Genomic DNA, 14,516 nt, shown 5'->3' on the forward strand with positions numbered 1-14,516 from the left:
AAAGAGTGTGTGACAGTTTTTGTGTGTACATCCGTTTTCAACCCATTTGGGTAAATACCAAAGAGGGCGATTGCTGGGTCTCATAGTAAGGCTATGTTTATCTTTATAAGAAACTGTCAGACTATCTTCCAAAGTGACTGTACCATTTTGCATATACACCAGCAAATGTGAGTTCTTAACATTTTACACCCTCAGCATCAGCTGGTGATGTCAATATTTTGGGTTTTAGCCCCATTTAAGTATGTTGTTGTTTCAGTCTGCATTTTCCTAATGTTATACGACACAGAACATCTTTTTATATGCTTACTTGCCATTTGTGGGTTTCGTTTTTGTTTTCTGGGGTTTTTGTTTTTTTTTTTGTTTGTTTGTTTGTTTGTTTTTTTGTAAGATACGATTTTGCTTTGTTACTCAGTTCACTCAGTCTAGCCTTGAACTTTCCTGCCTCAGACTTCCAAGGCACTGGGATTACATGCACTTGCTGCCATAGTCGGTATCTTTAGATAGCACTGGGAATCAGGCCTGGGCCTCTCCTGTGGCCCAGCCTGTGTAATGCAGCATCTTAGCAGCACACACCACCATGACTGGGCTGTGTATCTTTTTTTTAAGAGGTTCTTTTCATAGGGCGCGTGTGCTCGCCAGACAGACAGAGACAGAGAGACAGAAAGCGAGAAATCACCCCCCCAGGGGGATGGCCATGCCACAATCCCTTCTCCTCCATTCTCCTCTCAGGATCTTGGGCACACACGGACACGTGCCCAGAGTGAGTTTTAAGCCACCGGGTCCGGGCCTCGAGCCATGGTCGACTACATGGGAGTCCAGCGCCCTAGCCATTATGCTAACTGTTAGTCCCATGGGCTGTGTATCTTCTGTAGTGAGCTATTTGTTCAGATGTTTTGTCCATTTTTTAATTATGCCATTGTTTTTTTAATGGTTCAGTCTTATAAGTTCTTTGCATATTTTGAATGTGCACCCTTTATGTGTTTTGCAAATATTTTTTCCCAACCTACAAAAGCTTCTAATTGTAGAGAAATCCAATTATTAAAAATATTTTTTCTCACAGATTATGCTTTTAATGTTTTATCTAAAAACTTATCATCAAACCCAAGTTCACCTAGATTTTGCCCTACATCATCTAGAAACTTTTATTTTGAGAGATTTTTGCTATAGAGCATGTGCACTCACCAGAGAGACAGAGAGCGACAGAATGCAAGAAACCACCCCTCGGAGGGATGGCTGTGCCACAATCTCTTCTCCTTTATTCTCCTCTTGGGATCTTGGGCACGCACGTACACGCGGGCAGCATGGGTCTCAAGTCTCTGGGTGCAGAACTGGAACTGTGGTCAGCTATATGGGAAGTCCAGCAACATAACTATTATGCAATCTCCTGGTCCCACCCATCGTGTAGAATTTGTATGGCTTATGGAGTTATTTTACTGTGGAGCTGTGAGGTCTGTGTCTAGGTTCACTTTTTTGCATGTGACTGTTCAGCTGCTCCAGTACACTCCGCTGAAAGGCTCATTTCTGTCTCCATTGCCTTTGCTCCTTTCCCAGAGATCAGTTGATTATATTTGTGTGTCTGTGTTTAGGTCCTCTGTTCTGATCCATTGATTTATCTGTCTCTTCTTTCACCAATACTACACCATCTTGAAGCCGGGCAGTGTCTGTTCTCTGGCTCTCTCTCTCTCTCTCTTTTTCTTTTTTTGCTTTTCAATGAGTCTTTTAACCTCCATGATTTTTGGTTTCTTCGCCTGTTAAATGAAGATATCTTTCTTATCAGTTATGAAGATTAGAGTACCAATTTAACATTTTATATCATCAGAATTTTCAAATTATTTCAAAGTAGAAATAATTGAAAATTTAATATTATCCATGGTATGTTCATTTTTCATTTTGTCTAATTAACTCTATTGGTGCTCTCCTGCTTCAATATAACTAATGATATCAGTTATATTTCCTTATGATTCATGTGATTAGTAGTTACTGGTAATTACCTAAGTGGATAAACACAGGACCAAATATCAGGAGATCTGTGTTCTCTTTCTTTTCTTTTCTTTTCTTTTCTTTTCTTTTCTTTTATTTTCTTTTCTTTTCTTTTTTTTCTTTTTGGAGAAGTTTTTGCTATAGGGCGCGTGTGCTCACCAGAATGAGAGAGAGAGACAGAGAGACAGAAAATGAGAAATCACCCCCCAGGGGGGATGGCCAGGCCACAATCCTTTCTCCTCCATTCTCCTCTCAGGATCTTGGGCATGCACACACATGCACCTGGGGTGAGTTTAAGCCACTGGTTCTAGGACTCGAACCGTGATCGACTACATGGGAGTCCAGCAAAACAGCCATTTTGCTATCTGCTGGTCCCACGAGATCTGTATTCTGATCCTTGTTCTGGGACTTTTTGCTGAGAGTATTGTCTAGAATGCTTTTAGCTGCAAGGAACATCAGACTCAGCTCATCTGTCACAACATGATTATGCTTATTGTATCACTTTAAAAAGAAATCTCGAGGTAATACATTATAGGATGACTTAATTCAGAACTCAGAGTACTTATCAAGGTCCCAGGTAGCAAGATCTCTGCTCTCTGCAGCATGTTGAAGAGATCATCTCTTAAACTAGCAAGACGGCTGTTGCGGCTCAAAGCATGGCACACGGATACAACATGATTGGGAGGTATTTCCAAATGTCACTTTCCTCATCTTTCACCTGGAGAACACCACAGACTCCCTCAGCAGACTTCTCCTTTTTCATCCTCTCTATCTTAGCCATACTCTTGCCCTCAAATGAATCCAGGTACCTCACCCAGACCCCTCATGGGCTTCGCAGAGCCCATCTTTCCTGAACAAATTACCAGTTAATACCCAAATAAAATCAAGTTCAGCTAGCAAAGAAGAGGGGAGCGTGAACGTTGGGTCAGGGAAGCAGCGCCGCTCCTGCATGACCTCGCCAGAGTGCTTGGTCCACCTGGGCTTGCTTGTCTGTACGAGAGCTGCTCTACGTCGAGTACCTGAGCTCTGTGCCAGGGTAGGTGTTCAGTACATATGCTCACTATCCTCACAGCAACCCTCTAGTATAAATTCTATTATTACCCCCATTTTACTCATGGAAAAAAGGCTAAGTACTTGTTTGCAATCATATGCTCATAAGCACTATTGTTGGGAATTATTCATCTATTCAGTACTAAAAATCCAGAACCATGTAGATTACTTTAAAATATGCAAACATAAAATTTATATGAGGGGACCAGCAGTTAGTGTAATGGCTATGTTGCTAGATTCCCACATAGTCGACCGCGGTTCGCGTCCTGGACCCGGTGGCTTAAAACTCACGCCGGGTGCATATGTATTCGTGCCCAAGATCTCGAGAGGAGAATGGAGAAGGGATTGTGGTGTGGCCATCCCCCCTGGGGGGTGATTTCTCGCTTTCTGTCTCTGTCTCTGTCTGTCTGGCAAGCGCACGTGCCCTACAGCAAAAACCTCTCCAAAAAAAAAAATAAAAATTTATATAAGCTGTGGTAGCTCATGGGGCAGTTTGTTAATAAACTTAAAATATAATTTCCTCCAGGAATTCTATGATGAGTGGCCAATCAAGCTTGGAGAAGTCGAGCCTTATAAAGGTCCAAAGACACCAGACGGCAGGGTAAGTGTGAACATCTTCCTTGATACTGCCTACATGGGATCCCGGGCTGAAACCGAGAGGCTACCATAGAGAAAGGAACACTGGCCTGGGAAGGGCTGGGTTCTGATCCCGTAACTCCCCAAGGGGCCTGAAGTAGTATAAAGAGACCTGGGCAAGGGATTTGAGGTTCAAGCATCAGACCTGCCCCAAGCCAGCTGGGATGGCCTTATCTAACTCATCGTCTAACTCCTGATTCCTTCTGTGTAAAGCCAGGGCTTGCCAGAGAAGGGGTTCTGAACAGGGGAGGACTCATCAAAACCACCTGTCCAACTTTTTAAAAAGTGCCTGATAGGCCTGGACAGTGGTGCTGTGGTAAAACACCTTGCTCTGCAAGGCTGACCCACCTGGGAAGGTTCTGGACCTGTCTCTGGGAACACTAGGCACGTGTGTGCCCATGATCCGGAGCTGGTTGAAGCGGGTTAGATCATGGCATCAAGACCCTGTTGGATGTACTATTTCTTTCCCTCTGTCTTGCTCATGCAGAAATTCTCTCTGTCTCTCTTGCTTATTGAAGAAATAAATATTAACCTTTTTTTTTAGAATTATTCAATTTTATTTATTCATTCAGTTATTTTAATTTGACCACACACACACACACACACACACACACACACACACACAGAGAAAGTGGGAAAGCAAGCCACCAGGTCTGGGACTCAAACCATGTTTGACCATGTGGGAGTGTCCAGTGCCTTAACCACCATGCTACCTGCTGGTCCCAATATTAAGCTTTTTTAAAAAGTAAAAAATAAAATAAAATAAATAAGGAAGTGCCTGGGCTCTTCTTCAGATGTGCTGGACAGGAGTTTCTGGGAAAGGACTGAGTTGGATTTATCTTCTCCCCCAACTGTAAGTTTCATGAGGGCACGAGCTTGTTTTATTTACCACCCAACACACAGAAAAGAGAAGTTAATGGGATAAAATGTGTCCAGGCCTCTGGTTCCTCATCTTCTTTAAGAAGTAGAGAGACTAGTCCTCAAACCCTTTCCAGCTGACAACATAGTCACCGAATCCTATTTCTGAGGCTCCTGCTCGGATAAGCCAGTGCTGCAGGGGCCGTGTGCTCACTGTGCAGCATGTGCTGCATTGGGAAGTTACAGGATGCCTTCTAGTGACGTTACCAAAGTTAGACATTTCCAGACAACCAGGAAGGATCAGTTTAAAGTTAAAACAGACTAGCTGATGGTTTGGTAGCCAGAGTCGTCCCAAAGGTTGTCTGGGTGAACTCGACCTTTTAAAAACTGAATTTAGCTCACCCTTGTGCACATAGACAAATGGCCAATAAAAGTCCTGGTTTTATTACAAGCTTATCATCAGAATAACACTAGTCTGATCATGTTATGTTATAAGGAAAATGGGAATGGAGAAATAAGGCACTATGTGAAAGAGTTTTAAAGTATATGCTTTTCAAGGGAAAATGTCTTGGAGATACATTATTCTTATCCTCTCCCTCTTCTCTCTCAGGAAGTCATCTTTTATAAAATCATTGATTACATTTTACATGGAAAAGAAGAGATCAAAGTGATTCCGTGAGTATTGTCACGAAGCAGTGGCAGGAGAGGCCATGCTATTTTTTGCACACACGCATGTCTCTGGATAGCAATGATGTTCTTTCTTCCAATCTTCCCCAAGGACACCGCCTACAGACCACTGGACGCTCGTCAGTGGGTTGCCGACATATGTTGCTGAAAATGGATTTGTAAGTTATTGAACCAACTCAAACTTCACGTAATACTGCATGAGTCTCTTATTGGCTGTTAAGAGGTGGCTCCTATTATGAAAGCAAGAATGTACCAGATAAGGGTCAGACGATGGCTTCCTTTGACACAGGCATAGGAGAGAAGCTTGACAGCTGAGTCTAGGTTCACTGGGGATGTTCAAACTCTACATGAAAGCGTTTTTATCAGCATGGGAAATATACACCCATCCGTCAACTTATTCTTCAGCCACACACATTTTAGATGTTCTTTGGAGGTCACTGACTATGATTTATGGTAGGTTTCATTATTTTTTTTAAAGCTTATTTGATTTCTTCCATGAGAGAGACAGAGTGAAATGAGGGAGAGGGAGAGAGGGGCAGCCAGTGACTGATTCATGCTACATTTAACTGTATCTCAAGTATCTTGGTCAAATTTTTGAAGCATAAGTTGGGGTAGGACTTCTGAATATTGAGGTAAAAGCTTGGGCCCCTAAGATCTTGACCCATCTGTAAATGTTCTCTAGAGGCCTCAAAATAAGGACTAAAACAGATGTTTCTGATAGAACAAAGAATGAGCTGCTTTTTGTCTCTTCAAAACACTCATGAAGCCTGCTCAGTCCAATAAATAATGTAATTTATTCAAGTTAGATCATGAAATTAATGAATAGCAAAATAAATTTCCTTAAATTCTTAGACATAAGAACTTAGAAAGATCCTCACATTTTATTTGTAAGGGTTGTTCGGAAATAATCGATGGGGTTCAACTACTCTTCGAAAGCACTTACCTTGGGGCGAGGGGGATGGCAAGATTTGGTGTGGTGACTTGGGGGCCCACCAAAACCCACTCACACAATTGTCGGGAATTTTGTGAACAAGTTGTTAAGCTGTTGGAAGCTAGAGTCTCCCATGGTGGGAGTATTTACACCTTGGGAATTGGCAACAGATACAAAGCAGGGCTTTCCCCAACCAGGGGAGCTGATTTCACCAGCACTCTCTCTGGAGATCAAAGTTCTATTTTCATCCTACGAAACTGGACAAATCACTTAACCTCTTTGGGCATTTATTTTCTAATCTTTAAAAGGAAAAGCTTGACCTTAATCACTAAGTTCTTTTCCAGCTCTAAAGTGCTATGATTTTAAGTATCTAATATAATGTTGGTGGAAAGACGGATTTAGCCTTTTATAAGAGCCATTCGTGAATACAACTCAAGGTACAGAAAATTCAAAATGATCCAAAGTTCAATGATTTCTTTTCCTTAAGGGTGTGGGCCACAGTCTTTGAATTTCATTAGTTAACAAACTCTCACGGGAAATTCTTATTTTGGGACAACTGAAAATCTATCCACCTTTGAGCAGTCTTAGTATCCTTGCTGCACCTGCTCCAGCGGAATGGCCCTTCGGTTCAGCTTCTCCTTCCCGTGGCCTGGGCCGGTATCCGTAGTTCTTTGGCCCGGGAAGCTCAGAGGCTGGGAGAGTAGGACAGCGCTGAGAGGGCGCTAAATCTCATCCAGAGGAGAAGCCAGCTTCAATGAGTTGTTAGTAAATCCAGCCCAGCCGAGGCCCAAGGTGAATAATTTCCCTGCGACCAATCAAGCGACAACTAAGAAACCCTGGCGCCCTGCGCGGACGCCTTCTTTCTTACTCTTCGTGGGTTCGAACGCCTCTGCCTCGGATTGTTTCAGGATTTCCGTCTCCTCTGCTTTCAGATCTGTAACATGCTGAACGCACCTGCGGACGAATACTTCACATTCCAGGTACCTGTGCGTCGGCTGGGAGCTCTCCTCTCCCATTTCTAAGCTCAGGTGTGGCCAACAGGCCACACAGAGGGCGCAGGATCCCCTTGTCCGGGCAGAGCCAGTGACCGCCCATCAGCAGGTTCTTCAGTAAAGGAAGAAGAGACTGGGGAGGAGGAGAGGGACAGGAGAGAAGAGACGGGGTCCCTGTCGCCCCTCCATGCCCTCGCAGTATGCGTCATCTAGAGGCGGCCCAGGGCCTGACACTAGCGGTGTTCAGTGAAGGTCTGCGTGAGTGACGGGCTGGGCGGACCTACAGCAGAATCAGCCAGGGCGGCTCTTCCCTGCAGCTCCCTGCACCTGCTACCAGCGAGAGAACGAGTTCGCCCTGGACTCGGATCCTCCCCAGCTGTTAGGCTTCCTCCACCCACACGCAGAGACCTACTATGCAGAGACCTACTTCCCGGAGCGCCCCCTACGCACACCTCCATGGCCCTGAACCTGTCCCCGTACTTGTCCGTCCAGCCGCCAGGCTTTTCCCACCACAGGGGCCTCCTGCTCAGGCCTGGCTCCCAGCCGGCCGTGGCCTCACTCTGCCCCTTCCTGGCTTCATCCAGTTTACCTGGAGGGTCAGCCTGTCCTCTCTCCCAGTGCCTTTGCACCTGCCAGCCTCTCCTCACTGCCCCCTCTGTCACTCCCTCCCCACCTGCCAGCCTCTCCTCACTGCCCCCTCTGTCACTCCCTCCCCACCTGTCAGCCTCTCCTCACTGCCCCCCCTGTCACTCCCTCCCCACCTGCCAGCCTCTCCTCACTGCCCCCTCTGTCACTCCCTCCCCACCTGCCATCTCTGTCGCTCCCTTTCCACCTGTCACCCCTGTGGTCCCCTCCCCCCATCTCTGTCACCTTTCCCTCGCCTGATCATTGGAGATAAGCTGGCACTTGGCCTTCGGCCTTCTGGCACTTGTTCCGTGTCCTGTGACACCATGGCTCCTGCAGGAGCAGCCACACAGGAGCATCCTTTCTGATTGCCCTGCAGAGAGGAGGCTAGGGGTCTCCCTGGGGCCTTAAGGGGTCCCACGATGGGATAAACCTCCAGTCTCGAGGGGTTTCACAACCCTCCAGGTCTCGCCAGCTTGCTGCCCATGAAGTGCTTCTCAGATCTCCGAGTGGGAAGTGTTAACTGTCCAGAGCTGCTGGGCTCTGGCATCCACTGTCACATTCCCACGGGCTACGCTTTCATGGGCCTCTCGGTACCAGTGACCAAGAGTTACCAGGACCCTACAGCAGACCCGTTCCTAGGAGACGCTGGACTCCTCAGAGACAGTGCCCTGAGGTGTCCCCCGCAGCCCTGCAGACTGTTGGAGGACTGGCCACTTTCTGCCGACCTTGCCTGCCTTTCTCCTTAGCGGGGCCAGGACCCCATCTCTAGCACACCGCTCCCTCACCCTCAAGCCCTCCCTGTGTTCCCAGAGGCTTTGCCTGTGTGTCACTCCACGGACCTGACACGGGACCACCCCAAGCCACCACCTCCTTTCATGCTCCACTTCCTGTCCTTCCTCTACCTGTGCATGCCCCGCAGATCCTCACGGCTCCCTTTAGTACCTGAGAAGTTAGACAGGAAAGCCAGTGACAGCAAGTGAGCGACCGTCAGAGCAGAACTGCAGAGCTGCTGGTCCCAAACTAGGGTCTGCGGGGGGCCGGAGCATTCCTCTGCTGTCACTGCTGCACACAGTGCCCGCTTAGTGGCTTCCAACAACAAGCGTTTTATCTTACAGTTCTGGAGGTGAGAACTCCCCAACTGGGCCACACTGGCTCTCTTCACGGTGTGGACTGTGTTCTTTCTGGAGAACCTGACTCCTTGTCTTTTCTAGCTTCAAGAGACTCCCACATCTTTTGGCTTGTGGTCACTTCTGTCTCCCACACCAGCAAGGGTTCCTTTGGACCTTTCCTCAATCGTCATGTCTCCTTCTCTGGTTCTGCCCCACCCCACTCCCACTTCTACGTTTAAGGGTCCTCGTAATTACATTGGGTCCACCTGGAAAATCCCACTTAACATCTGTTTTAAGGACAGGCAACTAATAACCTTATTTCCATCTGCTACTCTAACTCCCTTTTGCCTAGTAAGATGATATATTCACAGGTTTCAGGGATTAGGATGTCGGCTTACTTAAGGGGTTCTTCCTTTAACATCAGCTAAATGGATTCTCTTCTTCTCCTCTTTTTAGAGAGATTTTTGCTAAAGGCTGCATGCGCTCACCAGAGAGACACAGAGAGACAGAAAGCAAGAAATCACCCCAAAGGGGTGATGGCCACACCACAATCCCTTCTCCTCCATTTTCCTCTTGGCATTTTGGGCACACAAGCACATATGGCTGGTATAAGTTTTAAGCCACTGGGTCCAAGACTCGAACCACGGCAGACTATGTGGGGGTCCAGTGATGTAATCATTACACCATCTGCTGGTCTCATCATCAACTAAATGGATTCTAATTCATGGGGAGGGGAAGTACATAGAACACTCTTAGCTTTAACTTTTTTGCCCTATTAATTTTTCTTAAATCTTAGGTGACTTCTATCACTTTTTTGTCAACATGCTCTAATGGCACAACACGTGAATATGAACAGTAGCCAATGAATACTGAGAAACTGAGAAATGGTGGGTAAGGCTTACTTGGGAAGCTTTAAAAAACATACATGGGGGCCAGCAGATGGTGTAGTAGTCAGGGTGCTGGATTCTCACATGGCCAAGCACAAATTGAGACTCGAACCTGGTGGCTTGAAAAATCACAACAAATAAATATATAAATAAAAAATTTTGTAAAACCCCAACTGTATGGATACTTGGAGTTCTGATGTTATTTTGCATACATGAAATATATCTTCTGTTACTCATTTTGTCCTTAACCTAGATGATAGCATAAATATCTAAGTATCACTCAGTGCTTTCCAAGGACACAGCCTTTGACAACACCATGCTCAGCATCTTATTTTCAAGTTCCTTTTTCTGTATTCATGATAGAGAACATGTACCCGTGAGAGAGAGAAGTAGAGAGAGGAGCGCCCTCCACAGGGTCTGGTTGCACTGCGATCTCCCTCCAGTCCCTCAGTCCACTGGGTCTTGGGCACTTGCACACAAGCCAGGGGTGCTTCCGGCTGACTGGGCCAGCAATTTGAACTGAGTTTGTCATGTGGGTCCCGCTTCTCTTGAGCACCGTGTCAGTACTGCACCATGGAGCCACCTGTTTCTCTAAAGTCTCAACCATTAGGATCCATACATGGAGGTTTAGTGTCTCTGCTTTTCGGTCCATGTGTGAAGACGAGTAATCAATGATAAGCGAGTTATTATATTACTTGTTTAAGTGTTTCACTGTTTGAGCACTGTGAACGTACCTGTTTATGAAGTAGTCCTGCTCTTTGGAAAGAGAATAGTCTCAGAGACATAAACAAACAATTCTGGGGCATTTAGAAAGTACTTGAATGGTATGATAAATTTTGTGGTCTGGGCTATAAGTGATATTAGAATTTTTTTTTTTTGAGATTTTTTGCTATAGGGTGCATATGCTCACCAGAGAGACAGAGAGATAGAAAGCAACAAATCATTTCCTTCACCCATCTCAGGAGGAATGGCCAAACCACGATCCCTTCTCCTCCATTTTCCTCTTGGGATTTTGGGCATGCATACACATACACCTGGCATGAGTTTCAAGCTGCCAAATCCAGGACTCAAACCACAGTAAGCCATGTGAGAGTCCAGCAACATAACCATTACACCATCTGCTGGTCCCAAGTGATAGTAGAATTCTGACAAAGAAAAGTTCTGTATGGATCAGAAAAGTTGAAGGGTTCATGGGAGAGATGAGACTTAACCTGGGCCTCCGAGGATGACCGACTAAGCTGGGGAAGGCTGAGAACGGACCATGCGGTGTGCTGAGTGCTTAACCACTTTGCCGAAGCTACACACTGTACAAATGCTGCATCGTGGTTCTCATTATTCAGAGGGTACTGGAATTACCTGGGAAGCTTATTTAAGATGCATGCCCAGGGTCAGCCAGGCAGGGTGATGGTTAAAAGGCAGCTGGATCCCACATGGCTGACCGTGTGCTTCAAGTCCCAGACTCAGTGACTTGACAAACATGCTGGGCATGCAGCCAAAAATCTCAAGAGGAGAATGGAGAAGGGATTGTGGCATGGCCATCCCTTCTGAGGGGTGCTTTCTCATCCCCACCCCCACCCCTGTGTCTCTCTGGAAAGTACATGCAACCTATGACATTAACAAAGCAAAACTAAAAGAGTATAAAACAAGCTAAACACAATCCATTGATGTGGCCCTTGGGCCACACTTTGAGAAACACTTGTAAGTTTTCATATTTGCTTTTCCACATTAGACTGTAAGTATCTCGAGGGCAGAGTCTGTGGTTTATTCATCTTTGACCCCTAGCCACTGGCCCAGTTCTTGGCTTGACATAGTGGCTTGACAGATGTTTACCGAACTCAATGTACCATGGAACAAAAGACCATCTTGTTGGATCTGTGGGAAACCAGAAACCACACTACTGAGGAGGTATTTCATCAGAGAGGATTTAATATAAAGAATTAGCTAAGCAGATGTTAGAAAATAGGAAAAGTGAAAAAAGAACAGTGAGGTAACCTAGCAGTAAATAAGCTTCCCATTCTTTGCTTGAAGGGAAAGGTTAGGGCTGTCAGAACACAGACTCTCACTTCTAGTATGCACGGCTGGATGTGCCAGAGGACACTCAGTGGCTGTGTGGGTTTAGCCACAACGTGACACAGAGTAGGAATGGTACATCTCACACCCAAAGGCTACTCTTGTTTTAAAGTAAATTGGACCAAGTGGTGGGTTGTGGGATGTGGCTACGAAGGGGTAATACGAGGAACCTTGTGATGACAGACGAGTATCTATCTAGTGGTCTGTTTCTTGATTTTAGTGGTGGTTGAAAATCTACGCATGGGATACATTTGCATAGAATTATATAAGGGGACTTTAAAGCGTTTATGCATCATGAGAAAGCCCACATACACGTGTGCACTCGCACAAATAAGTGAATATAAGTCTGTTGAACTCCAACTAACTATTGTGCAGTGTGTATTTCCTGGCTTTGATATTTACTATAGTAATATGAGATGTTGGCATCGGAGGAAGCTGGGTGACAGATGCATGGGACTTTTCTGTACATTTCTTTTCAAGATCCTGTAAATCCATAATTATTTTAAAATAAAAAGTTAAAAAAAATAGGACCAGCCCATGGTCTAATAGGTAGTGAAAAGAGCTGGATCTCACATGGCCAACAGGGCAGTTCAAGTCCCGGGCCCAGCGGCTTGAAAAACACGCCAGGCACATGTGCACACATGCCCAGTTCCCAGAAAGAGGGAGAAAAGGAGGAGAAGGGATTGCGGCATGGCCATCCCCCATGGGAGTGCTTTCTCACTTTCCCTCTTTCTCTTTGTCTCTCTCCCTAGTGAGTGCACGTGCTACCTGGCAAATTTAATTTAACAAAAATGTTTTAAAAAAATAACTCAAATTCCCTTATTATTTGTAGAAAGGACCTGTAGATGAAACTGGTTGGGTCATTAAAAATGTCTTGTCCCTGCCCATTGTCAACAAGAAAGAAGAGATCGTGGGCGTGGCTACATTCTACAACAGGAAGGACGGGAAACCTTTCGATGAGCATGACGAACACATAACTGAGGTGAGCACAGCGGGCGGCCATGGGGTGAAGGAGTGTCATAAGATAATGGAGGAGGCATACTTACCTGTTATCTGGGCGGTTCTGAAGGGCAGTTAGACATGAGCGACATGTGGCTGTAATCAGTGCATCGTTATTGATCCTACTTCCTGACTTCTATAACTGCAACACTTTCCGCCAAAGTATAAAATTTAGGTTTAGCCATTTTTTTTCTTTTCTTTCTTTTTTTTTTTTTTTGTTGTTATAGGGTGCAGATGCTTACCAGAGAGACGGAGAGAGGGGGAAGCTGAGAAATCATCCCCAGGGGTAGGGGGTGGTGAGGGGAGAAGCATGCTGCAATCCCTTCTCGTTCCCCTTTCAGGACTTTGGGCACACACCTACACACACACATGCACCCCCACTGTGTCTTTCAAGGCGCCAGGTCCAGGACTCAAACCACAAAGTCAGCCAGTGGGATTCAGCAGCCCTAACCACCATGCCACAGGTTGGCCCAACCAAATTTCTGTGTAAGATTAGGAAAACAAGAACGAAGATTTCTATCTTCTTTATCTCCCTCTCCTCCCTCTGTTCCCTGTCATTCATGTTCTCACCCCCAGTCCTCTCATTTGTAGTTCCTGCTTTATTCTACTGGTGTTTGGAATCCCTGTCCTCTGTAAGGCATTCTGGACATAGTATGTTTTGAAAAGCAAGGCCTGAAGGGTGTAGGGATGCAAGAAATCCCAGTGGCTTGGGAGACTAAGGCAGAAGGATTGTGACCATGAGACTCTCTTTAAAGATAAAAGTTTTTTTTTTTGAGAGAGATTTTCACTGTAGGGCGCGTGCGCTCGCCAGACAGACAGAGAGAGACATAGAGACAGAAAGCGAGAAATCACCCCCCAGGGGGGATAGTCACGCCGCAATCCCTTCTCCTCCATTCTCCTCTCAGGATCTTGGGGACGCACGCACACGCGCCCGGCGTGAGTTTTAAGCCACCGGGTCCGGGACACGAACCGCGGTCGACTACGTGGGAGTCCAGCGACATAGCCATTACGCTAACTGCTGGTTCCCAAAGATAAAAGAATTTTTTTTGAGAGAGGTTTTGCTATAGGGCATGTGCGCTCACCAGAAAGAAAGAGAGAGACAGAGGGACAGAAAGCAAGAAATCACCCCCAGGGAGGATGGCCATGCCGCAATTCCTTCTCTTCCATTCTCCTCTTGGGATCTTGGACACACATGTACACACGCTTGGTGTGAGTTTAAGCCACCGGGTCCAAGACTCGAACTGCGGTCGACTATATGGGAGTCCAGCAACACAGCCATTATGCCAACTGCTGGTCCTGAAAAAAATATTTTTGTCTGGGACTGATTACATGTTTTTTCTTAGGTTAAAATAAGGAACTGTGAGGCAGCTCTGCGGCCTGATGGTTAAGGAAGCTGGATCCCACATGGCCAACCCAGCCCCAAGAAACCCTCTGGGCACATGTGCATGAGTGCCCAGAATCTCAAAAGGAGGGAGAGATGGAGGAGAAGGGATTGTGGCATGACCATGCCCCTGGGGGTACTTTCTCCCTCTCCTGCTCTGCGTCTCACTCTGGGGCTGCACGTGTTCTCTTGCGAAAACCAATAATAAGGAACTGCTTGCTCATATGTGGATGTTAAAAACTGACCTCATGGAAGGAAGGAGTAGAATGGTGGTTACCAGGGACAGGGAAGGCCACGGGAGAGGGGGCG

General features: G+C 46.1%; 1 protein-coding gene across 1 annotated transcript in view; it reads left to right on the plus strand.

Annotated features, from left to right (window-relative positions):
- Positions 1-14,516, plus strand: part of PDE6C (phosphodiesterase 6C) — a 59,263-nt gene that overhangs the window by 12,805 nt on the left and 31,942 nt on the right. Inside the window, exons 5-9 of the mRNA XM_027771498.1 lie at positions 3,557-3,631; positions 5,135-5,199; positions 5,303-5,369; positions 7,075-7,122; positions 12,660-12,809. Coding sequence (XP_027627299.1) covers positions 3,557-3,631; positions 5,135-5,199; positions 5,303-5,369; positions 7,075-7,122; positions 12,660-12,809 — 405 coding nt within the window. The remainder of the gene's footprint in view (positions 1-3,556; positions 3,632-5,134; positions 5,200-5,302; positions 5,370-7,074; positions 7,123-12,659; positions 12,810-14,516) is intronic.

Source organism: Tupaia chinensis, unplaced genomic scaffold, assembly GCF_000334495.1.
Source record: "Tupaia chinensis unplaced genomic scaffold, TupChi_1.0 Scaffold000217_1, whole genome shotgun sequence".
Classification (NCBI taxonomy): domain Eukaryota; kingdom Metazoa; phylum Chordata; class Mammalia; order Scandentia; family Tupaiidae; genus Tupaia; species Tupaia belangeri.